Raw genomic sequence first — 27,430 nt, 5'->3', positions numbered from 1 at the left:
CCACAGCTCCCATTTATGTCAATGGAAATTATGCTAATCTTCAGCAGTTGGGGCAGTGGGGGGAACAAGACCAACGTTTTCTAGAGTAGCCACTAAAGGCCTGATCCTGCTACCATTGAAATCAGTGAGATTTTTGCTAAAGATTTCAATGGAAACAAGACCAGACCTTTAAGTATCTGCTGGATGAACGAGCCAGGTTCATCTCTAATGATTATGGGTAACTCTTATTTAAAATTCTTAATTTACAACCCTTTGTTATTCTTGAGGGTGGCTCCTGGACACATTTCTTGCATTAACAACGAAGATTTTCTTCCTTCCCAGCCTGAATTTCAATCAGTTAATGAGACCCAGTGGGTGAGGCAGTACCGTTTGGTCCAATAAAAAAAAAAAAGTTACCTTACCCACCTTGTCTCTAATATCCTGGGACCAACATGGCTACAATAACACTCCATACAACAATCTGGCAAACACATTTAAAGCAATTGGTTCAGCAAAATATGCTGAATTCTATTCAGCAAGAGAGCTGTATAGAGTGCAAGTCTCACTCTTTAGTCTCTAAGGTACCACAAGTATGCCTTTTCTTTTTGGAAGGTGACTAAGCATATGCAGGGCTCTTCCTCCTGGTATGGTTGTTAGTAGTGTTCCTTACCCTAGGGTACAATTACACAGCTTAACCCATTGTTGGGGAAGGCAGGTAAGCTTTTAGGTAAAGAGCATGATGCATTCCTTCCACTCTTCAATGGAATCTCATTTGGGTGTTTTATAGCACTAGTTAATTGATGACTTATGGATAAAAGGATTAAAAATCATCCCAGAGTTTATGCTTCTTAATAAAAAGCATTAGACACTTTTAGATAATCAACTCATCCCACTACTTCGATATCACAAGAGATGTCAAGCTGGATGGAACAACTTTCACAACCTACCTATTCGGGCAAGAACAAGTTTTAATAATTCCACTTTTTTTTTTTTTTTTTTTTTTTTTAAAAGTGCAGGTAGGATTTTTCCATCCCTGTAATTTAAGTACAAATCAAAAAACGTCATGCACTTGTACAAGAGCAATAAAAAAAAATTAAATATTTATTTGAATAACAAGCTTAAGTTCAAGCTGCAAAGTTGGCAATGTAGATTTTAAACACAGATCACAGAAGCGTTCACAAAAGGTATTTGAGCAAAGAACAAAAATACTAAAAATATACTAAACAGCTGCTGATTTTAAACAAAAAAGGCTTGTAATCACTATACAAAATGTAAAATGTATTAAACACTACCATCCACAGAACAGAGGTTTGTTTTTAAAGTGATTATATTTAAAAATTATTTGTGTAGTTAATTATATAGTGAATTGTAAATGAATATTATACAGAAAATTCCTTTTGGTCTGCAATTCCTTTGTTGCACTATAGCACATCCAATCATGTTGCAAAACTGAGCAATTATTATTTTTTCCTTACTATCAATAAAGAAAACAATTATTGATAATACAGTAAATATTGTCAGGTCTACAAATAATGAAATTAAAATTTCTCCTTCAACTATGAAGTGCTTTCCATGCAAAGTTAGCACTTGCTTGTTTAACAGAGTGTGCTACCAAGCAATGTCCAGGGTTGTAGATGCTGTTGAGTAAAACTAAACTTTACAAATCAAAGATTGAATGTAATCATGCAACCCTCTTACTACTTGAGTATACTCACTGTGTCACCTATCAATTTACTGCCTTTCCAGAATATCATTCAAGGCATCCAAAATTAGACAATGATAAATATACATATAATGAAAGGACACACACTGCTATTTGACACTACTACTGGTAATGTCTGTGCTACGTGAAAGCACCTTTAAAAAGAGCCTATGCGGCAAGAGATAAGTGTCTAAAGATTCAAAATGAATCAACAGTATTGGATAACAATATAATTCTCAACTCAGAAGCTGCCTCAAGATTAGGTGCATCTTCAGTTAATGTAACAGGAAAAAAAGGCAATGGATTTTATTTTATTAATTGTATCCACTCAAACTGACCTAAGGCCATCAGATGTGCAGACACAATGAAGTTTTTTTTTTTTTTTCTTTTTACAGTTCTTTAAGTTGTAGGATGATAAAGGAATAGATCTATTTAAAAACAAAACAAATAGCTATTTTATCTAGATTAAGAAGTGGCACCAGGTGTCGGGTTCACGTTTTGAGTGGCCACTTGTGGTGCAACTTCAATGATTCGTGGTTTATCTATTATTCTGGCAGTACGATTGCCCTTCTCTACAATCCCAATAATCCATGCTTGGTGACCCTCGCCGTATTTTGGAGATTTGATCTCGGCGCAGAAACGTGCTGCCTGTTCACGTGGTAAACAGATAAGGAGACCTCCTGCAAAGAAAAAGGATCAGCACATTAACTTCTGGTTGCATTTCAACATCAAAACATTTAGAACCCTGCAGCCCCTATTCAGGCAAACTCTTATTGACTTCATAGGTTCTCTGGCAGAATAAGGACAGCAGAAGATGATTTGGTGGAGGTCTTTCTGCTGTCACTGTAAAACATGAAACTTACTGTTAAATTTATGGTTATAAATAATGTAAGTGTAACCAAATATGCACTGCAAAAGTTAGCAACATGCTACGGGCAACAAAAGATATATTGAAACACAACAAAGGCATGGCAAAACAACAACAAATATTGCAACTCACCCCTACTAAAAATTCACATATAATCATTATGATGAATAAAGGGCCCTATTCTGATACCCTGACTCCCATGTGCATAGCACCTTAATCCTCAAATAATTCCACTGAGTTCATTGGAACCTCACACGGAGTAAGGTGCTGTTCAAGGTGAGTAAAGATGTCAGAATGTGACCCAAAGTTATGTCCAGGTAGGACCCTACAAGTCTTGCTCAGTTGGTCTCTCCGATTTTCATAAGGTTGCTTATGTGAATAGCGTTTTCAAATATACAGTCTTCTCCAGAAATCCCTCTCCCACATGCTCATTATTGATTGAAAATAATACTGTTTGCTAATGAAAGCAGCATATTTATCATTCACTTAGTAAAAATAGGAAAACCATGGTACTTCAACACCTTTCTTTCAACTATTACTTGCAAGACCATCCTTTTTCAGTGCATTGAAAGGTACTGGAATGGATTTTTGGAGATCTGGGTTCTTCCTGTGAGACCTTGGACATGGTAATTCATTTCTCTGTACCTCAGTTTCTTATGTGTAAAAAGCTGAAAATACTTCCCACCTCATTGTGCTGTTGTGAAGACAAATCTAATAGTGTATGTGAAGTGATCAGATTTTATGTCAATAAGTGCCATAAAAAGATCTGTAAATAAGCTGATTTTACTAATCAAACCTTCACAGCACCTGATGATAGGGAAGAGACATATAGGAATTGATACGTTATTAAAACTACCACCACATTCAATACATAGCAATCTCACACAACCCTCTGGTACAGAAAATGGATAGTCCCTGAAGACTTTAGCCAGGGCACGCCTACCTTTATGAAAAATGCCACAGTATCTTAAGTGACCAGAAATAGTAAAGACTTTGGGTCTTATGTCTAATCTAGGATGGCACATCCAGCAGCAGAGTGCCCACTATCATCATAGCAGGTCACTGATTTAAAAGAGACTCTGGGAGCAGAGCACCATCTACTGAATCACCCACAAACATTCCAGAGTACACAGGAGTTTCTTTGAGCTCTTTTAAAAAAAAGTGTGCCAATCCTACTTATCTTGTGTGATCTTATGGATCACAGCTTGTAGGGGTATAGCTGCAGGCTAATAGCATGCCATGGACTTCAGATTTTTTTTTTTGTGCATACAGAGTATCTTCATGTACAAGATGCTCTTCCGATATATGCAAGAAGGGAAAGAAATTACATGGAACAGAAACCATCTTTAATTTAAGGCTGCAGAAGAAGCAGCTTTTCAGTAGTAATGGTAATTAAAAAATAATATATGGTAAACATTATTTCTAGGTGCAATGTGGACTCACTATGTCTGCTACACATGAAAACACCTACATCTCCCAGGCATTTGAAGATATTCACTCTTCTGTGTCTATCTTTAAACAAAAGCAACAAAAGCAGAAAGGCAAAAAAACACACCATGATGTTTAAACTATTCCAAACATAATGGGCCAAATTAATCCCTGGGGGAAGCAAGTGCTATTCCCATGGAAGTCTCTGGTTCAAATTCAACAGTTACTTCATTGGTGATGCAAATGGGTCAGAGAATAAGTTTAAATAATAAAACAACATAAGTTGTTCACTGAATGCCAAATGCAAGTTGCATACCAATTGAACAAAAGGGAGGAGTGGTGGGAAGTACAGTAGGACAAATGATTAATAAAGGTACAAGGAAGTAACCTGCACTCATCAATTTTCCCCCTCAGCCCCTCCTGTTAGTTACCTATCCTGCTATCGTATGACAATGATAAATCTACCTTATGATCTTTAGAAATAGAGATGTCATAAGTTGAGGCTATTTGCAAGTTTCCATTGAAAACAGGTTTCAGAGCAGCAGCCGTGTTAGTCTGTATTCGCAAAAAGAAAAGGAGGACTTGTGGCACCTTAGAGACTAACAAATTTATTTGAGCATAAGCTTTCGTGAGCTGAAGTGAGCTGTAGCTCACGAAAGCTTATGCTCAAATAAATTTGTTAGTCTCTAAGGTGCCACAAGTACTCCTTTTCTTTCCACTGAAAACAGTTCTCATCTGAACACCCCCCCAGTGTGCTGGCCAGGTATATGTCACCAACTCCTATGTGTTATTAAAGTCATGCCACCCTAACACTGGTGTTGGTGGATACTCAAGAAACAGCTGTTATGAGTGCTTTCCATCATTTGCTGTACTCTGCTACAAAAATCTGTTTGCAAAATATGAAGCTACAGATGTAATATTTCAGGAAATTTAAGAAAAAACAACAGGTAACTGCTCCAATTATCCTGCAAGTAAATACAGGAAATGCTCCAAATATCCATAAAGTCCAATTCATGTGTTCTGTAACACCTGTCAAATCCAAGTCCATAAATAGGTGGAAAACTGGCAAGAGGTATTCAAGCAACATCCATCCACATCTACACTGAATGTAAATCATGGAGAAGCCATTTGAAAGGAATTCACAACAGAGTTTGAGACACACACCTTCCTTATGAATCATCTAATTTGTTTTCCAGGGTTTCATCTTTTCCAGGAAAAGACAGTGCTGGCCCAAGGTGTGGGATGGACAGCCCTGAGATAGAAGTGCTCTATTTACAGAGCAGGGATAGCGCAGTGGTTTGTATACCACAGCCTCTCACTCATGAGGGAAGCGCATCAAAGAGTAAGGTTGTTCAATTCAGTCTCCATTCAGTGTTTGGCCTCTCTGTAACTGCTAACTAAGGTAGCAATTAGTCCCATTTGAGGTGGTGTTTGTTATGCAGGTATCTGTCCATCAAGAAAGGGACTCAGACTGGCAAACACATTCACATAGATCCTCAGCCAGCCACTATATGATATTTTTCATCTGTACTGACTGGGTCTGGTTTTGAACTCTTGAAAGGGATCATATTCCATATCCTAAACATTTGAACCACAAAGTCTCCCCAGGACAGAGCTTCTCTTTAAACACTTATGGCTAAAGAACAATTGAACATATTACAGCAAGTTGCATATTCACTAGGCAGTTTATAGCTCTCATTGGGATATCTCTTTCCAGATCTTCAGACTATGTTTTGCTTTCAGGGGCCCTCTTTCTGCAGAGAACTTGAATAATACTTTTTGGGGGGGGGGGGTTGGGGGGAAAGAGAGTGAGTGAGTGAAGAAACAGAAGGGGAGACCAAGAGGAAAAATGAAGTAGAGAAACTTCAAGGAGAAGAAAAGAGCTCTTATTCCGAGAGGCTATATGGCCAGGGAATTAACAAGATACAGAGCTGTTTACCTCCTAGTCTCCAGTTCAAATGCACCTCTAGGAGGTAGTGACCAACAGTTGGTGCCACCTGATGGCTGTTCAGAGGCTTATGTGAAATGAATTTGGTTTTATCAGCCTAATTTCTAATAGATGAATGCAAAATATGACAAAATCATCACTACAATCCGCATCTTACTTGACAGACTCTAGAGAGACCAAGTATTGAATGGGTCTTAGAGACTGAATTCCTTTCTCACTACTAACGATAATATCTCCAGGTCAGGTTTGTGACACATTCACAGGGCAGTGGGGGAATAAACCTGCACTGTTGATGCTTGTGCTATGTACGGATAGAATGACAGCTTTAGTCTCTGGGGTTGGCAATCCCGCACTAAAATTCATACACAGATTTATAAAAGAAAAATACAAAATACTTATTTGATTGGCAGTAGCATTGCAGGCAGTGTTACTTTTGAGAAAATGAAGTGCTGGCTATGTACAAATTCAAATATTCACTGATCTGTAATTTTAAAAGAAATAAAATTTTAAAGAAATTCAGAACCATCACTAACTGTAAATGCTAAATGTTTCAGATATTCCCCACAGGCTGAAAAAGTTAATTGTGAGCAGCTGTATGGCTAACACTCTTACCAACCTGGTAACACCATTCAGAACTCAACACATGTTATTTGTAGCTATACATCTGGAATAATGTGAAATTCTGAAGGGAAAAAATAAGTCACTCACCTGACGTCTCAGGACAAGTCCCATGCATGAGGCCAAACATATTGCCACATGCTTTGCTAACTGCAGCCATCTTGGCTAGGACAGGAAGGTTATGGATAACGAAGGACACCTCATTTCGTTGTTGTTTGGCTAGATTCTGTGCATGCCCCAGGATTCCAAATCCTGTGATATCTGTAGCTGCATGTGCATTGAAAGTGTGCATGAGTCCGGCAGCTTGACAAGAAAAAACAAAACAGGGAAAGTAACACTTACACAGTGTGACAGAGACAATTAAAATGGTGTTACAGACCTTTAAAAAAATAAATATGTAACCTCCCTGCTCTAATAAAAACCATCAAGCTTCAAATCTTTGAGTAGATTATATTGAATTATATTTATGAGCATGTTATATAAAAGTGCTAATGGTGCCAGATCCAAGTTTCCCCAACATTTGGGGATGGAGGTGTTGAGTGCCCCGGATTTTGGCTTGGCCCATTAGCTGTAAGGTTCAGATTCAGACTGAATTGGTTTGTTGGTTTCAAAATTTACTTCAGAACTTTTAATATGAGACCTGTGCGTTGCATTCCGAGGGCTTAGAGAAGAGATCACGTACAGGTCAGGCAGTAGAGACAGACAAGCAGAGCCAACTCCATAATGTTCTAGCCTCCCCACCTAGGCATTCACGGAATCCTTGGGCATTTGTAATTGCCAAGCTCCTGGCTGGTAAAAAGGAATTTTCACATGCAGGACAATAGCTTTAGTTAAGAGCGTTTAAATGCTGTTGAAGGTGACCTACACAAAGGGGAGCGAGAAAAATGTTTTGCCCTCTTTAAGAGCTTTCGGATGTATGAACAAGATTTGAGAGGGGTTTTTTACATTAGAAATGCAGGTCATCTAGTCTATTTTTTCCTGGAACGGGAAGGCAAGTACCAGGGAAGTAAAATCTGAGAAAGTGAGAAGAGAAGAGATTTTTAAAGCATCCCAACACCCTCAATTAAAGCTTAAAAAACTCCCATATTCAGTTTTATCCCCCTCAAAAAAGATGTCCAACAAAAAGATAGGGACACACTGCTTGCTATTTCTATGGTAAAAAATTTTTTAAAAAAGCCCCAAACACTAAAGGAAAGAATTGACATACCACTTTTTCCAGCAGGAAAAAGGGAGCAGGAGGGGGTGGGGAAGCAAGAAAATGAGATGGGGGAAGAGGCGCAAGGGAAAAAGATCCTGAAACAAACTTTTGAATTCAAAACAAATGAAAATCATCATCATTATCAATTTGAAAAGTTTTTGTGAAAATTAAAATTTAAAGTTTTGACCACCCCTACTTTCAGGGCTTCATTTGGCATCATAGAGAAATGCAAAATTAAAAAAAGCAAAGCAGCAGCAGAGACCCCAATTTCCCTTTAAAATATTCTCTTACTCAGGGGTTCTCAACCTTTTTTCCCCTGAGGCCACCCCAATAGTCTATAAAAATTTTAGGGCCCAGCCGATGGGGAGTGGGGGGGCAGCGCGGAGGGTGCCTTGGGTAGAAGCGTAGTTTGACTTCCATATTGTGGGGGCAGGGCCCAGCGGGGCTTGGGCCAGCTGTGTCTGGCAGGGCCTGGGGAAGACTGTGCCACCTCCACCCCTGACTCACCTCAGCAGGCCACCCAGCCTGTCTGGGACACAACCAAAAATTATAAACAACTCAGAGGGAGGAAAGTTAGCTCAAAAAGTTTGAAAACCGCTCAGGGTGCAGGCAAGGGGAAGCTAGGGGCTGTGTGCAATGAAGGCTGTTGGTAGCTAGGGGCTATATACAGACAAGGGGGTGGCTGAGGGTGCAGGGAGAGGGGTAGTTAGGGTCTGTGTGCCAGGAGGGCCCCCCCACCCCCGCATTTGCTGCTCCCCGAGGGCTCTGCCAGCCCCGGAGTCAGGTACCCTCACCTGGGTGGCTCTTACTGGCTGCATGAGCAATCAAACAGAGCTGGGAGCCGAGGAGCAGCCGCAACCCTGGACCCCAGCAGCAGGAGACAGGGGAACGCTGCGGCTGCCCATTCCATGGCACCAGACAGAGCAGCACCTGCCCTGCACTGCTTGGCTCCAGCCTCCACTCTGCCTGGGGGATGGGGCCTTGGGGGTGCTGGGGGACAGGGAGGAAGAGGGGGAGCTGACCCCAGGTTTGCCCCACTCTGCTTAAGGTACTGCAGTTTGGGGGAGCAACCCCCTTCCCCTCCATGCTCCCCGCAACTTCACCCATGGGCTTGGGGCTTCAGCCCTGGTGGGGGCACCAGAACTCCAGGATTCAGCCCTGCACCTCTGGGCATTAGCCCTGCAGGAAGCACTGACACTTGGGGCTCCAGGCTTCAGCCATGGGCCCCATGGACCCCCTGAAACAGCTCACAGCCCTCCATGGGACCACAGAACCCCAATTGAGAAACGCTGCTCTAACTCATGTTATTTACTTCATTCACCAGGAAAATGTTCATCTCAAGCACCATGTGTGCCTTTGCTATATAATTAACCGGGGTCTTTTAATTTTGCTTCATGAACATTGAACAGATTAAAGATGAGAGGCTGAGCTGATGTAGCTTATTTCCCCAATGCAGACAGCTGAAATCAAATGTGGAAAGCAAACCCAAACCCAAATCTAAACAACCTAGACCTCTAGGACATTCTCATTCTTCATACCTGTTCTGTTGAGCCTTGCCATGTTCATCATTGCCTCCTGGTATGCTAGCTCCACATCTTCTTGAGTTACTACTAGCTTTATTTTATTCCATTTTTCTGGCTATTGGTAGAAGGAGAGGCATGATTTAGTTTATTTTCTTAGTTTTGTAGATGTGTGTTTTAAAATGCATTCAAATACATGCAACTGTAATCCAGGATGTACTTCCACTTCTTGAATATTTAGTTTAATTTTTAAGGGGCTAACATTTTAAAGTCAGTGATATTTTACTAATGTTTTTACATTTGCAGAAATATAAAACAAGTTTCTCCATTTATATTTGGTTACCCTGTTGTGCCTAGATATTGCAGTTCATAGGGCATTGTATTTAAAGATTTATTAGACAACATTTAAGTGCTATACATATTTTACACTGCCCTTTGTGTGCAGATGCAGTATGGTAATCTATCCTTTAAATACCTCCCTCTGAGAGAGCTCATGCAGGATTAAAAGAGATGCACCTTACAACATGCCCCAACAACTAGCAAACCAAGGCACTTTTGGACAAAAAGGGAATAATTCCACAGCTGGCAACTCTCCACCAAGAAGGCTGGGCCACCAGTACCCAAGAGGTCAACACTCAGGACTGACAGTAAGAGTTTCAAATGATCTTTCATTGTTTCTCAGTTCTGAGCACTGTAGGGGAGAGCATGCTCATTTTAGCAAGCTGGGATCATATCATCCTGTAAGGTTCACCTCCATTTTAAAGTTACCTTCCTTTTTCCAAATGTTTTCATAGATTTACTCCACATTCCATCCTTTTCTGACATCATGTGCTAACAACAACGTGTATTTATATAGTGCCTTTCATCCCAAACAATCCCAAAACACTTCATGAACGGATACTCAATAAACAGAACTTAATTCATTACTGGAAATAATGCCATATCTAGATTAACAGTTGATTTGTAGTGTTGCTCTGAACTTTTTGAAACAAAACAGGATTAAGATTGGAAGTGAAAAGCATATGTAATGAAAAACCAGGGGAGAGAATTGGAATAGATGAAAATAATAATTTTCCAAGATGGAATCTGGTCAGGACATTGCAATTAACACTCTTATAAGAAGATCTATACAATCATTAATAACCACTAGTGGACATTGGTAGTAACCAATATCTGAAGGAGAGTACTTTTCAGAGCACTGGTTTGGTAATGACTCAAGAGAATTCCACCTACCAATATCATCATCACCACCACTTCCTGTGGCGCACAGTTTCATTTGTAAATTCTCCCAATCAAGTACTGACCCATCTTAGATATCTGCAAGTCAGAGCAATCCCACTCCATACTCTTCAATCTTTGCTCCACTCCCTGCGACTACACAACTGAAGGAGGAAGATGTGGGCTGCAGATCTTCCCTGCATCATTTCCTATCCTCAACTCTCACTCTAAAATCTTCCTTTTCATTTTTGCCTATGAATGACACAAAGCCCACTCATATCTCCTAATACAACATCCTTCCACTTCATTATCCCTATAGCTATACTCTGCAAGAACCTTTCACTACTTCTTTACCACATTTAATGTTTTAGCTCACTTTTTACTCTAATCAATCTCCATATTAAAGCTTTCCTTTCTTTCCTGTACAAAAGTTGCTGTACCGTACAGTCTCTCTTCAAAGCATTTTCTGGTACTAAAGAATCTATTTATATAATAATATAAAGTAATAACCCTTTAGAAGCTTTATATATAGATAAATGTGATGGGTAATCTCCATTTTCTCTTCTTTTTAAAAAAAGAACAAAAGAGGTGGTGCAATCTCAACAGAATTTTTCTTTTGCTCACAATTAAAGATATACATTTCTGCCTCTGTTTTTCCACAGCAGAAAGTGCTTTGGTTGACAGTCAAGGAAAATTAAAAGTACTTGAAATATGTGGCACTTCAGAATAGCCTTCATTTGTGAGTCTATGTCAGTGAAACATGTCAATAAGTGAGATTACGGTCAGAAAAGAGACCATAAAAAGGTCACCTTGCTGTTTCATGTTTATTTCCCACCAATGACTTTTACATTAGGTATTTTCTCTCAGGCCCCCCATCCTGAGATCGGATTGGCATGGGTGGGACTCTGCAGCTACGCAGATTGCAAGATCAGACCTTAGATCTTCTTTTATTTGAGAGAGAAAATAAGCGTTTTTTCTAGCTGCCCATTCTTCAGACTTAATCTAGGCTCTATGGGGGGGGGGGAAATCAAGCTAGTTTCCCACCCCACACCCCCTTTGCTAAAATAGAGATTCTGGAATTAGAATACATCTGGCAATTTAGTGGCCGACACCCAAGCAAATTAGATATCGGCTCACGCTTCTGCCAGTCTATTGGCTCTGCAATCCCCATAATAATAAAAATGCATCTTTTTAAAATGCAAACTAAGCAGTGGTAATTCTGAAGACATACGAGAGCCAAATCACAAACAGATGCCAATTTTACAATCAATCACTTTTCAGTTCAGTAGCTACATGTTTGCCTTAAGTACACATGGAAATATTTCCACGTACATAGTGCAACTCTTGATATTTTCTTAAACTCAAAGTGTAATATATGGACTCTAGAGATATTTTCATGTACCCACATACAGAAAGTCCATGAACACTGGGTGAAATCCTGGCCCTACTGAAGTCAATGTGGACAGTAATTCACCCAGGAGGTCAAGTGCTTTGTTCATCGACAGGCATCCAGATCACGTTTAGTACAGTAGTGCCTAAGGACCAACCAAATATGGACTCCATTGTGCTAGGCACTGTACAAACAGAGTAGCAGACAATCCCTGCCTGGAAGAACTTGTAATCTAAACACAAAAGGCAGACACAGGGTGTGGGGAAAGGGATAAGACAGCAATCCCCTTAAATACTACTTAAAACTAGAGAGTGTTCCAATTTAAAAATGTTGTGGCCCTTCATGCAATATCTCTGACACTTCACCCCATTCTAAGCAGTTTACTCACAATATCTAGCCATTGGTGGACAGCTACAGCCACTTGCGTTCCCAAGGGTTTAGTCAACACAAGCACATCTCCTGGCACTGCATTGTCTGGCCTGCAAACGAAGTGTTCACATAATTACAAAGTGAAATTTACACTTGAATAGGAGTATTAGGTTGGAAATATTTTCACAGTACCATACATTCCATTGCACTTAAAATTGATATTTTTAGAAGACATATACAACTTAAAAAACCCCCATATAATTACCCTGTGGGTTTTGCTGTCACAGGATATTATTGAGGCAGAGAGCTTATGAATATATTTAAAAGGAGATTAGATCTTCATATAAAGGATAGTGCCTGCAGTTGCATAAGATCATGCATTTTTTCCTATTAAGTTGTTGGGAACATTAGGACAGAAGAAACAAAGGACATGTTATCAGTCCTCATAATTCAAGGCATACTTGAATCACCAGCTGGGGGCATAAGAAATTCCTTCTTATGGTATAATACTCCACACAGGGAAGGAGTATTATACCTTCCTCCATAGCATTCAAACATTGGCCAATGTTGGTACAAAGTAATAGATAGCCTGAAAACTGTAAGAACAGCACTGGTGTGACATTTCTTGTGTTCTTAACTAGCATTAATATGGTAGTTCAGATACCATTTAAAAAAAATCAGCATCCTAACCAGTTTTTAAAAGCCAGGCTAGCCATCTCCAACTATCATTCAGATATAAAGATTCCAAAACTTAATTTTCCTCTTGGAAGGAGCATATATGAGCACAACGCTCTTTTGAAAAAGCAAAACCAGTGCGAAAGATGTTGGCAGCAATCTTAGATATCTCTAGGTATCCATCACAAGAGTACCCAAGTGCTGAGAAATACATCTTTATTCATCAGGAAAAATGAAAATAAAGAACATGATATGGTATTAAAGAGGAGAATACACTTTTATTTAACCCTTTGACATGGCACCATGCAATTTTGTTCAGTGATTTAACTTACATTATAAATTCATTAGGCTGACATACGGTAGTGGCCACTCCTCTAGAACAATCCAAGGATTTAACACTGTTTGGCCACCAGTCACAGATGTTCCTGCCTCTCCGCTGCATCTTTGAAACCCTGGATAATTAGAGGCATCACTTTGTCCCTTTCCTGTAGATCAAAATACAGAGGGTCAGCGTTTCCTTTTAGCAGCATTTACCTCATTTCACAATGGATCAGGGCATTAGGAACTCAATCCGCTCCCACAGAAGTCCACGGCAAGATTCTCATTCAGCAGAAGCTGGATCAAGCCCTAAAAAAACATTAGTCTCCAGGAATTGACATTCCACAAAGTACTGTCATGGATTCACAGTTCCTTGTAAAATGTTGAAGGAAACATCCCCAAAAGGTCACACAGGAGCTAAAAAGCTGGGACATAAGCAGGATCACATAGATCCAAGTCTCTGCTCCTTATGGACTGAAGAAAAGTCTGCAAATTCAGAACATCCTCCTTCTGTTTAATCTGGTGCAGCCACAGGATGCTAGTGCCATAGGGGAAGAGGAATTTGGCCCCTGTCCCTGAAAAAGATTGCTCTCTATTCTCTGCTTCCCACTATCCCACCCAGCTGAGCAACCACAGGGTCCCAGGTCATTTCTTCCTCCCAGAGGGCAGCTCTTTTTCTGCTCTGCCATCTGCCACAGATGCTGGTAGTTTCCAAAAATCCACCTCACTTTCTTTGGCACCAGATCAGTAGGGCTTCAAAGGAAGCACGACAACAGCTGGCCCAAAAGACCCCAGAGAGTACCTATGCAAGTTCTTATACCACACCTATCAACATGGTATTCAAGAGCTGTCTCGGGCCCCTACCGTACAGGGCTGAGCAGGAACAGGGACACTGTTTGGGAGAAGACAACTAAAGTACTGGCAGAAAATGTGCAGCCAGAGAAGAGCTGTTCAGGACCAGCCTGTTGGCAAACAGACACAGAAGTCCTATCAATATGCAAGTAACTGATTTTAGGAGTAGCATTCTATGAAACCACCACCGAGTCCCTTTTAAAAAGGCCCAAAACTTTGAGGAAAAAAGCATTAACATGTATACTGCAAAGCTAAATGATCATTTAGGGTAACACACTGACAGGTATAGTTATTTGGGTTCATTTGTTTCACAGTAATCTCATGGACCTTACCCTATCTTGTCATTTTATACTGATCCCAAGGAGCATCAACATGTTGTCACATTCTGTGACCCCATAGCATAAGGTCACTTAAGACAGTGGCACAGGCTATACGTCCCTGCAAAGAAACAAAGACAAAAAAATCCAGATCAATATTCCGTATGTTTAGATAACGCTTCACATGAACAGGACAGTTCTAGTCTTTAACACATGGTTATACTAGGAGATTGTAAAACTGGCATGTTCTCACTCCACAGACCTGCTCCCTGCCTCCACTCTAAATCAGAGTTTCTCTCTTTAATAACAATGTGCTCAGTTCCTCCATACGTCCACTGAAGTCAATGGAGCTATAATATGCCAATTTACATCAGCTGAGGATGTAACCCCATAAAGTTTATATTGCTTTCTGATTCTGTTAGCCCTCCAGAACCAGCATTGCTATGAGGCAGTGAGTTGGATTCTAATCCTTATTTTACATTATCTCAGAATTGTTTACTAAGTTCCCATCAGTTATACCTGTGCAAAACTACTGATGGATATCACTCAGGACCTAATGCACTTAGGCAGACATAACCAAAGGCCTATATGCCTACAAAACAGTTTTTGTCAGAATGTAGAGAGCAGAGAGGAGATAGCTTGATGAAGAATCAGAGCTGAAGACACTGAGCTCTCTGATGAAGAACATGCCTAGTAGGAAGGGATGTCAAAACAAACCTACAACATCAGCCAAATTCTGTTCTCAGTTACATTGGTGTAGGTCTAGGGTAACTCCACAGGCTTTAATACAGTACTCCTGGGGGGATTCTGCGCAACTGCGCACCCGCAAAAAACAGCTCCCTCCCCCACAGAATTCCTATGCTTCCCTGCAGAAAATGGCAGGAAAGCAAAGAGAAATATTGTTACGTATAATTTTTAGGCACAGAATTTTAATTTTTTTGTCACAGAATTTCCTCAGGAGTAATTAAAGTTAATCTGGATTTACATCTATAGAGATGGAACAGAATCTGACCCTATGTTTTTAATATCCATATTTCTGCAATTTCCCCAAAACCTTAATATGATAAAATAACTGCTCCACATATTTAAACACAACAGTTTGGGCCAAAGAAAAAAAAATCCTAGATAGAAAGCAGAGGAAAAAAATATTTAAACTAAAGTGCAAATCTTCATTGTAAGAGTTATATTAGAATGCAAGCTCTTTGAAGCAAAGACCATGACTCTCACTTTACTAGAAGGTGCCCAGCTCATCTTTTGAGCATACTGTTTTATGCCATACAATGTGACCACAATGAACCATCATCCCACTTCAGCCCACACACAGAGCTCCCCCGGAGGTTAGCGGGGCCTTCTGCATATATCTGAAACTGGAATATAATTGAGTATTTTAAATATTTTAAAAGGCTTGCTCACTATGCACACTGAATGGCTCCAAGGAGATCCACTGCTAGTTTTTTAAGAACAATGAGGAGTCCTTGTGGCACCTTAGAGACTAAAATTTATTTGGGCATAAGCTTTCGTAAGGAGGCTCAAACATGTCATTTTCCTTTCTGTACAGGGATTATCAAACTATTAAGCACTATCTTCAGTGTTTACCAAGCAAGCCGCTAGTTTATGCTCTCTTAAGAACAAGAGATAAGGTTTTCAAAACCACAATGACAACAGTTCTCTGGTTTAATGGTAGGAGGTCAATGCATACCCTGCCAATAGGTAAAACCCCAGGGAGACACACTCAGGAATTACAGATCTCAAGTCTGAGAAAACTGAGGTGAAGAAAAACTTGACAACACACTTACTTTGCCTCCAGTATTGGCAAACACCAGAAGGTTCATAATTGTGGTTAGCCTGGGTATAAGTGTCCAAGCTCTTGGATGTTTATCTGGGGCTTCACCCTGCAAACCTTTAGCCATATGATTAGTCCCATTGAAACAAATAGATCTACTTTTAGGAGTAAGGACAACTCATGAAAACAAAGCTCTCTTCTGCTCCTGTACTTAAAACATGACTCTCTCTTCCGCTTGAGGTGGCTTGTAAAACACTCTGCCTATTATTTATGGCTCCCTCCAACACTTCCCATTAGAAGAGCTGTTTCAATAACTTATAACAGGAGTGGGCAAAATTTCTGGGCCAAGGGCCACATCAGGCTTGCAAAACTGTATGGAGGGCCGGTAGGAAAGGCTGTGCCTCCGCAAAACAGCCTGGCCCCCTCCCACTTCCTGTCCCCCCTCAGAACCTCCGACCCATCCAACCCCCTCCCCGCTCTTTGTCCCCTGACCGCTCCCTCCCAGGACCCCTGCCCCTAACCGCGCCCCCCAGACCAACCCCCATCCAACCCCCCCTGCTCCCTGTCCCCTGATTGCCCCAACCACTATCCAAACCCCCGCCCCGACAGGCCCCCTGACCCAGCCAACCCCCATCCCTTGTCCCCTGACCGCCCCCTCCCGGGACCCCCATCCCTAACTGCCCGCTCAAGACCCCACCGCCCTATCCAACCCCGTCTGCCAGGACCCCTCCCCCCGCTCCCTGTCTCCTGACCGCACCCCTTCCCAAACTTCCGCCCCATCCAACTGCCCCCTGGGACCTCCTGCCCTTATCCAACTCCCCCATCCCCTTACCATGCCACTTAGAGCGGCAGAACAGGCTTATTGGAAAGCTTGGGAGGTGGGCAGGTGGAAGCAGTTCTGCCTGCGCAGTGGCATGGCTGCAGGGGAGGGGGAAGTGAGGGAGGGGCTGGGGGCTAGCCTCCCTGGCTGGGAGTTCAGGGACCAGGCAGGACGGTCCTGCGGGCTGGATGTGGCCCACGGGCCGTAGTTTCCCCACCTCAGGCTTATAACTTTGTCAAACTATAACCATTTGGACTGAAACTCTACATGCCTTGTATCTGCCCTCAGGCTGAATGTTGGAAAGTTTCAGCCAAAAATGGTTCAGCCATTTCCAAAATAAGGCTACAAAAAATGTTTGTCCCTGTTAAAAATTATTGCAACTCTTACTTCGAAACGACTCTAGCATCCCCATGCTTTGAAGCAAGGACTTGAAATTTGGCAGCAGGGGGTGGCCTTTGTGTCAGAGATGAGCCTTTTGCTAACCAAAAAATCCACCCAAATTTTGTCCCAGTTATAAGCCCTTGGAAGAAAAAATAATTTTTATATATATATAATATATCCATCCATACCTCCCCTCACAGTTCCTAATATTACTCAGACTGCTCATCATGTGCTACCCTCACAGAGCAACTGCCCCATGATTCACTCAGGGCTACGTGGACTCATAAGGCTTTTCCTGTAATGGTTGCTCCAGCTGGGGCTGAGACCAATCACCGGAACTAGCACTACGGCACCTATTTCTCCTTTCAGTGCCCCCAAGGTGTCACGGAGGAGTAAGCCTCTGACTCACTACAGATAGGAGGGAAAGGAGCAAATTCAGACAAGGAGTATGGTAAGACTGGGACTCTAGGGGAGAGAGAGGAGGGAGGTGAGACTTTGAGCCAGGTGGCTTGCAGGCAGAGAGAATATTGAGATTGGAGGGGGAGCTGGATGGAGGGAGATCTGGGGCTACCTCGACAGGAAGACAGACTCGGAACCAGTGTGTGTGTGGTGAGAGAGGAGATACACATCTTACAAGGAGCTGGGGTTCAGATGGAAAACTGGGAATAGCCAGGCAAAGAGACTGGGACAAGGAGACAGGGAGGGGATGGGAGGAGAACAGATTGGATGAGGAGCCAGGAGTGGGAAAACGAACTTGCTGGACAAGGATACTGGGACTGGGTGTGGGAAAGGGGAAAGACCGGGAGTCAGGGGAAACTGGAACCTCTGAGGGTGCCCATAGGGGGAGGCTAGGATGGGCTGAACAAGGAGACTGGGGTGAGATGTCGGAGGAGCAGAGGACTTGGACTGGAACAAGGAATTAGGAGTTGAGAAGAGACAGAACTGGGACAGGTTGGAAAGGATGAGACAGAAAGGGGTCAAACTTGGGGGGAAATGGTTGGAAGAGTCAGCATCCACACAAGACCCCCCCCTCTCTGGGGCCTGGAATGGAACTCAAGATTCCAGAGTCTCGTTGTTCCTCTGCTGTCAGCAACATCTAGGAAATCCACTGACAAATTGTGTCTCATCCCCCTCTAGTGCTGGTCCATACAGAGCTTTGACAACCTACTATTATATCAGTTACTCCATTAGTTCAAGTGGCAGAGGTCTGCGTGGTGGATTTAAAGGTTCCAACTCTGCTGATAAACCACAAGGGTGTCATTCTGATGCCACATGATGGAATTTGCTTTTTCAGTATACATTTTTTAAAAACCTAGAAAAATCACACACAAACTTTGTTTAAAGAACATTAGTAAGGTTGCAAAGTCAAGCACTCAGAAGTTAGGAAATGTCAAAATTAAGGCTGCCTGAGCAGTGTCCATCCTGTGTTCTGAATGAGGCATAGGTGCTGTAGAAAAAAAATAGAGTAACTCCTCACTTAACACTGTCATTATATTCCTGAAAAATGCTACTTTAAGCGAAAAGATTAATGAATCCAATTTCCCAATAGAATTAATGTAAGGGGGGCGGGGGGGATAGGATCCAGGGAAGTATTTTTCACCAGACAAAAGACATCAATCATTCATTCATTCATTCATTCATGAAGCTTGGTTGAGGTGGTCGAGTCAGAGGGTGGGTATTTCCCGGGAATGCCTTACTGCTAAATGATGAACTAGTACTCAGCTGAGTCCTCAAGGGTTAACACTTTGTTGTTAATGTAGCCTCACACTCTACAAGGCAGCATGAATGGAGGGAGACACAATAGACACATGGCAGTGGCTGCAAACATTCCGCGTGGAAAATGAATAGGATGATGAACCCATGCTGTCCCACAGGCACACCACTCCCTCCACTTTCCAAAGGGCCGGGATGGGGGGTGGGTAGTGTACTTAAAGGGGCAATGCATGTCTTTAAGTATGCTGACGCCACTCTAAGTACATTGCCTTTTTAAGTAGATCAACAAGTTGAGACAGCAGCTGCTGCCAGCAAGCTCCCTCGGTCCTGAACCCTGTTGTGTCCCCACCCTGCTCTGTGGAGATGGGGTACAGGACAAGGACAGGGACACCCTGACATCAGCACCCCTCTTCCCTCCCTCCCCCTGGACAGCAAGCAGGAGGCTCCCAGTAGGAGCAACGGGCAGGTAGCAGCACAGGGCAGTGTGGGGCGGAAACACCTGAACTGACCGGCAATTGATAGCTGCTGGGCAGCTGCTGCACGGACCTTCCGGAGCTGTTGGGGGCTGCCAGCCCATCCTGGTTCCAAGCCCTCCCAGCTAGATCCAACAGGCTGCTCTTCCTGCAAGCAGTGGACAAAGCAGGTGGCTGCCAAACTATGTTATAGAGGAGCATTGTGCAACTTTAAACGCGCATGTTCTCTAATTGATCAGTGATGTAACAACGAAAAAAACCACAACTGGGACATTAAGTGAGAAGTTACTGTATGTGATCGTGTTATTAAAGACTGTAGCATAATGCATATGCTCAAGAGAGATGTATTAAGGTTGCACAGGCAACTTAATTCAGGCATTTCCTAACTTTTGAGTGCTTGACTTTGCAACCTTAATAATGGTCTTTAAAAAAATTTTTGGTGTATAATACGGATCACCACCAGCACACATAGCACTGTAAAAACACATGCATCTCTTCTGTGAGAGAGGCAGTAATATAATCTGAGTACAGAACTGGAAACCAGCCACGAATCCTAATCCAGTTACTGTTCCTGGACTTTAATCCTCACTCTGCCACTGACTTGCTATATAACCTTGGACAAGTCATGTAGGCCCAAATCCTCACAGCTATTTAGGCACCTAATGTGCCTAAGTACCTGTGAGGATCTGGCCCATAATCTCTCTTAACCTCAATTTCTCCATCTGCAAGGTGGAGACAATAAAAAGAAGTGTTGGGGAGACTAGTGATTTTGCAAAGAGCTCTGAAGTTGAAGAGTGTAATATAATTGCCAAGTATGATTATTTAGGCTCTTCCAGTCCTGCAATTTTATCTAATCATTTCAGAAGCCGAGAAAACATCCTAATTGGAATCTGGGTCCCTGAGTAGGTCAGAGGATAAGAGGGCTTTCTACTTAATCTGAATCAGTTTGCCCCAGTGCCTCAGAGAGTACCCCATTTCCCTTGATAGCACTTTCCCAACCAAGTGACTCACTGAACAGCAGTATGGGGGCAACTTTGTTTTTAATCTTAGCTATTCTCCAGACATTCCCACCTTTAGAAGCATTGCTGCATCGGCAAATATGGGAATGACAAGAGAGTGGAAATCGAAAGAGTTTCTTTGTCTCATACATCTCCGAGAGACACAGAACATGACAAACCAACCAGTGCAATGGCTGATTGTACAAGACAGCAAGTTCTCACCAGCGGTAGACAACTCAGATTAATGAAAGCACAAATCAAGCCAGCGATACAGTAATTGCAAAATTTAGGCAACTTACCATCATATAAGGGTCATCCACAATGGGATAAATGTAATCTGTTGTCTGGACCAAAGACAAACCACCATGTCTTAAGGGATGACACAAGTGTCCATCCCAATTCCTGCAAGGACAGGAAACCATCAATCAACTGAATAATTAATTTATCCCTTAGATGACTGAAATTCTCAATAAAAGGGAATTTGTAAACAGGCCTATGAAATACAGCCACGGCTAAAGGAGCAACCACCACGATTTTGTTCCTTCAGGAGGTATATTGTAAACAAATTAAGATGAAGAAAAACTTGAGAATGGGACAGGAAACTGAAGTGGGAAAGCTATATATGCAAGAGCTAAACATCCATGAGTTACAATCTAATGCAATTTAATAATGTATGGCAAGTTTAATTATGATGGGGGTTTCTTCTTTTTTGAAAATGTTTGCCCTGTATTATATCATTCTGGGGGGAAACCTAGCAGGCGTACTTCAAGTTTGCTAGGTGGCTGTTCTCAGACCATCTTGCCAAAACATTTTAACAGTAGTTTTAATCTTCAGTAATAATTTATCACAATCATCATGGCAAATCACAAAGGCACATAGCCTCCTTGCAGATCAAGCACGAAGCTTTTGGTACCCACGAGATCACTGATTGTGTAGCAGCATTCCTTGGTAAACAAGCTTTTGTAATCCATGGTCTTCCATCCTAATAAAACCATACCAAGAAAAATGCCGAAACTGAACTACTCTGACAGAAGCGGTTGGGCTATATAGCCTCAATATATACTTTCCTCACTTTGGAAAAAAAAAATGCTAAGTGTGCTACAGTCCACATCTTAGGTCCTCATCCTGCAAGCTGATTCACGCAGGTGGACCCTCTGTAATTATGTGAAGCTCTACGATCTCAGTGGGATTTCACAGGGGCAAAACATTTCTGCCATACATAACAGCTCAGATGATTAGGGCTCGAGTGGCCCAAATCTGCACTCTCCTACTCATGGAAGTATTCCTGACTGCATTTGGGACTACTCTGAATGAGTCATAACTACTTGTGAGAGTAGGGGCCCAATTCTGCAAATCCTATTATTCCTCCCAAACAGCATCTCAGAAGTACCATCCATACACACGGATAAGGAAGTCACTGGCCTTCTTTTAAAGCACAAAACATCAAAAGAAATACTGCCAAATGCATTTCTTGATGCATTTGTTAAAGGGATATTCATCTTAAAGCACATTTTAAAAAGACTTAGCAAATCTATTAACAACACAGGTGAGAAAACTAAGTTTTGAAAATTCCTTCCAGCTTTTAACTTATTTTCCCTCCCCCCCATTTATTGTTTCCCATTCATAAGGCTGAACCATAAAAACTAAACTAGCAATTTCATTGTTGTTTAGAGCCAGTTTTGCTTTCTAGCTCTCATGAAACAGTTGAAAAACTGCAGAGGACTAATTAAATCCAATTAAACAAGCACCTTTTTTTTTTTAAAATAAAACATTTCTATTATTAAAAAAAAAAAAAAAAAAGGTGACACAAAAATTTAAATTTTGGGCCAAAATGAGTTCAGAGCGTCTCTTATCATGGGTCCTCTTAAATTATATTGCCACTGAGCCTCAAACACAATTACTTCATAGATATATTTCATACAAAGATTGCCCTTGTTTAAGTGGGAACATTGGCTTTCTATTGATTTTCACAGATTCTGCCCTCTTTGGGAAAACAGTGTTGTGACCTGTTAGTCTAATAAGGGTTATTTAGTTACATTAAAATTGTTTAAAGTGAGCTCACTGTATGCCAGATTAAATAATAGTAAAATATTTTCAAAAAAAAAAAAAAAAAACCCCAAACAACTAAGTTGATAAGCCTGAAGTGGAAGAATTTCTAAAATTTGCACTGTGGAGACTAGGCTAAATACACAGTGCTAAACAAACAGATGAACTGAATTAAAAACCTGTCATTAAACATTTTGTCTTGACTAATTTATCTGTATCAATATTAGGTACTGTAGCTGGTATCAAAATTCCCACACGCACCCTGTTCCCTGTGAAGGTTGCTTCTGCAGGTTACTTTTCTGTTCTCCTTGCATCACTATGCAAATACCAAAGAGAAAGCAAATCTGGCAAGAGCCATATAGGTCTTGTAGAGACAGTCTTTCCCATGAAACCTCTACAGGGAGAACAGAAAAGTTATAAAGAACATAACACAATGAGAGGACTGAAAGACTGATTCCTCCCTCCCTCCCTCCCCCTTTTGGCTCACAACAGTGGATTCAATTTAGAAATGAAGGCAGGCTAAACTTGGGAGCTGGATAATTATTTACAATCAATTCTCAGTTTCACTTTAAGTCAGAAAATAAACTGTTCAATATTTTAGGGGGAAAATCCACAACTATAGTCATAGTACTGTTTCAGAATTATCTATTTTGCATTCACCCAAGGAAATACTAAAATGGATACAGTTGTTTTTAGAAATCAGTTGTTACTATTTTGGTTACTGAACTTCCACATAATTCATGTACAGAATCTATTAGAGAAAAAGACTATTGTTCTTCTCATATTATAAGCTCTCTCTACTTTTAGAGAGATTTCATTGCTCCTTTTTTCCCCTTCATAGTTAAGTGCTTTGCAGAAAGGATATTAATAATTGCAGTACAAAATTATTTTTCTTGTACAGCAAGATGACAATCGCAGGTTTATCCTTCGTATTTCTGGACACAATCCCTGTCTTGTTAATGTATATGCATCTGACAACACCTTAATTTTAAAATAAAATAAATTAATAGGCTAACAGCTAACTTGATCTACTGTTTATGGAACAGGGAAACAACAGTATCGCTTGTTACTAGAGAAACAAATACTCACCCAACCTGGGCATAACTGCTCCCAGAAACTGTTCATCTTCTTGAAAATGGTTTTCTTGTAGGGACTCAAGCAGTTTCTGTAAAACATCCTGAGGCACTTTACAGCCTGTGCCTTTAAGTTCAGTGAATCGAGTCAGACGGAAGCTCTTGTCCAGTTCATAAGTTTCTGGGTTAAAGGACTCCCGAACAGACATGGTTCTGAGTGCTACCTCCCCCCCCACCTTGAGCAAGCGTATTTGTGGTTTCTCTGCTGATCAACCTAGTTAGAAAAATTGGGAACATTAGAAAATTCTTAGAACCTACAAGACAGCAAGTTAGTGTATGTACTGTAAATAATATATATCAAAATATTAACGTAGAGGTTTTGGGGAGGGATCTTTTTGTTGTTTTCCCCCCTCTTTACTTATTTTTTTAAAAAAAAAAAAGCAAAGCAAAGCATTGAGCAGACATCATTTGTTACAACAGGAGGGTATATCCCACAGATAAGTTTCCTGAGGCTACAAGGGAATGGTTCCTTTTCCATCTTTTGACATTTAAACTATAACACTGTCAGGCCAGTCAGAGGAATTATATGACTTTTCCCCTACAGTTATGCCACACCAGTGTTTAATTAAAAAAAAAGTCTACAGACCCCATTTAACACAGAGAGAGAGAGAGACAGATAAATAAGTGTTACAGTTTTAGTTACTGGGAACAATCCCTAAGAGGAGCCTTAGGCCCTGATCCTGCAACATGCTCAGGCCTAGGGGTCTTTGTACACTAAGGCTTTGTATACAATGGAACGTTGTCAGCAAAACTTTTGTCGTTTGGGGTGTTAAAAAAAAACAAAAACAAACAAACAAACCCTAAACGACAAAAGTTTTACAGACGAAAAGCGCCAGTGTAAACAGTGCTTTGTTGACAGGATAAAGCTACCCCCGCTTGTTGGGAGAAGAGCTCTCTCCTGCCGACAAACAGCAGGCTACAAAAGGTGCATACTGTAGACAAAGCTTAAGCTCACTGCAAGATCAGAACCTTAGACACTAGCCTCTTTATTTCAAGCTCAGTTCTGGTATAAGAGCACACAACTCATTTGGAGTCAGCAGAAATACACCTGTTCACACCAGCAGTATATTTTCCCTAGAAGGCCTATGTGCTCGTAATATAAAGGATTACAAAGGGAAAACGTTTAATCAGGATATTTCCTCTAAAAGCATATTTTATGATGTTCATACACGAAAGCTGTTCAATAGAAACAGAGTTCATGCCTCTCAGGACTTTATTTGGAACTGAACATATGTAATCAGAGTAAACTGCCCCTTAGAAAGTTAATGTAAAAAGACACTGATTAAATTCATTTAATAAAATTCTTAACAATGCATGTCTAATTTTAGAACTCTTTTTCCACTCTGAATCAGACATACAACACACTCCAAAACTAATAAGAGGCCTAACTGAAGCCTTTAACTTCTACATAGGAATGGTGGGGATATGGTGCCATTTATCTTCCTTGGAGAAAAAGCTTTCCTGGAATTATTTAAAGTGACCTACATACAGTTGTGTCTTAGAAAGCAAATGTCATGCCTATCAAAAGGGTTCAACAGGCAGCACTGACTGACTGCTGATCATGTTGTTACTGGGTTCAGCTGAAAAGTTCAACACCACTACTAGCCTCTATTCAGGACATTTGGTACCATTCAAAAAAAAAAAAAAAAAATCTACAGCCTTATGCAACTGGGTCTCCCAGCATACGGCTTATCAGAAGGCTGCCTCCTAAAAAGTTCTACAAACTCTCAGGGATGTTATTTTATTGACTATGGTATAGAATGGCAATTCAAGTTTTAAAGTCCCTGAAAACTTCTGATTAGGAACTGAACTCCTCTTTACAGTGTTTTCCCTCCTTCCCTGGGAGGCGTGTCAGTTATTTAAAACAAATCTTCAAAAACCCAAGCTTGGGCAATAATCCAAGCGCTCATTACAAGAACGTGTCTTGGAAGAGCAATGCATTTGGGTTGTAACTTTTGTCTTCAATGCAAGACAACAAGGACTAGCAATCAGAGAGGATACTAACTAGAACACAACCTGTCGAGAGAAGTAGGAGAAAAAAAGTGGCTTTTAATGGAAAGATATTTTGATATTTTCCAGAAAAATTGTAAAAAAAAAATAATAATAATAATAATAGCGTTTTCCAAGTGGGGAAACATTTCCCTTCACTTACCGGAACACTGGTGTATTCTTAGCACCCCCTATCCACTTCTATAGGAAAGGATTTAGAGGCCAAAGGCAACAAGCAGAACTTTTTGCATAATCTTGAGCACTAATACACGCACTTAAATATATTCCCTGATTTTAAAAATAAACGTTGGACTAGACAAGTGACAAAGTTATTTAGTTAAAAACCTCAATACGGAAAGGAGCATAAAAGACTTTGGTGAAGATCTGAATGTGCTGCCTGCAATAATTTTGTACACTGCCATGGAAGCAACCTTACAAGATCCAATTTCATGCGACTTTTGGCACCCTGCACAAACATGCATTTCTAGCATTTATATTTGTAAAATAAACAACCCTCCCCATTAGAACAAATCACCCCCATACTCCAGATGTTTGTTACTTTAAAACAATGACAAATATTAAAAGATAGAGTTTAACCCTTGCCACTCTACAACCCAGACCATAAATAAAAATGTACGTTGGAGGGTGGCAAGGGAAAAAATGACTGCAGAACAGGACCAGATACCTACCCAAAATAAACCCAAGGACAGGGAATAGCAACACAAGTGAGGGGTATCTACAAGGCGAAGAACTGCAACAAGCATTTCTCCATGGAGCGTAGCGCAGAGGGCTGTGGAGAGACATGGCTCTGGGACACCTTAAATTTCAAGCTGCTGCCTTTAAAGGCAAGCAAGGGCCTCTACTGCTGCTCTTTGTGCAGCCGTGTAGGAGCCTGGCTGGCTGTGCATAGGAAAGAACCATGCACACAGAAATCCCCTCCTATCCCCCCACAGGAGGCTCCTACAAACAGAGCTTTGCAAGGGGTGGGGGGAGAGAATGATCTCCTTTACGCATGAAATTATTAGCAGCAAAAGTGCGCGGAGCAGGGGGGGGGGGCGGCAGGTAAAATGTCAGCAGCAGCAGAGTTAACCCTTCGCTGGAAGCAGAAATGCAGGGGCAGCGTTTAAAGGCGAAGAACCGCAGCCGCCCCCCATTGCCGCCGCCGCCGCCCCGGGGAGGGCGCGGCGGGGATGGAACGTTCCCCGGGCGCGGCGCGCGCCAGGCTCCCCGGCCAGGGGACGCCACCGCGCGGGGCCCCAGCGGCAGCAAAAATGTCGGCGGGTGAAAAATTTAACCCATCGCCTGCCGGCCTCGGCGCCGAGACTTTTTTAAAGCAGCCCCGGCGGCGCCTCGCATCCCCTTCCCCCGCCCCCTCCCGCGGCCGGGCTCAGGGGCTGGGGCCAGGCATGCCCCGGCGGGCCGCCGCCGCCGCGCGGGGAGCCCGCTCTCCAGTGCGGGGCCGGGTGTTTAACGGCGGAGGCGGATTCCCCTTTAAATCTCCCCGCTTGCCCCCCCCCTCCCCAGGTCTCCCTCTTACCGGCTCGCTCCTCGCCCTCCCTCCGCCTCCTCCCGCGAACGGGACTCCCAACCCAGTCCCACAATGCACCGGGCGTGCCGGGCTCCCTCAGCGCCGCCTGAATGAAAATGTCGCCGCCGCCGCCGCCGCCAGGCGGGGGGGGGGGGTTACCCCCCCT

The 27,430-nt window shown here is 41.9% G+C and overlaps 1 protein-coding gene across 1 annotated transcript; it reads right to left on the bottom strand.

Annotated features, from left to right (window-relative positions):
- Positions 1-1,051: 1,051 nt before the first annotated feature.
- On the bottom strand, positions 1,052-27,430 carry SEPHS1 (selenophosphate synthetase 1). Its single transcript, XM_038418484.2, is given in 13 exon segments — positions 1,052-2,361; positions 6,634-6,846; positions 9,280-9,379; positions 12,258-12,348; positions 13,246-13,288; positions 13,291-13,347; positions 13,350-13,398; positions 14,416-14,485; positions 14,487-14,521; positions 20,868-20,947; positions 20,950-20,970; positions 23,704-23,961; positions 27,274-27,430. Coding segments are annotated over 12 exon segments (1,167 nt in total). The 5' UTR covers positions 23,897-23,961; positions 27,274-27,430; the 3' UTR covers positions 1,052-2,146.

This window comes from Dermochelys coriacea, chromosome 1 (assembly GCF_009764565.3).
Source record: "Dermochelys coriacea isolate rDerCor1 chromosome 1, rDerCor1.pri.v4, whole genome shotgun sequence".
In the NCBI taxonomy this organism is placed as follows: domain Eukaryota; kingdom Metazoa; phylum Chordata; order Testudines; family Dermochelyidae; genus Dermochelys; species Dermochelys coriacea.
Note: the sequence above shows the minus strand (reverse complement) of the source record. Positions and strands in the feature narration are given on the sequence as shown.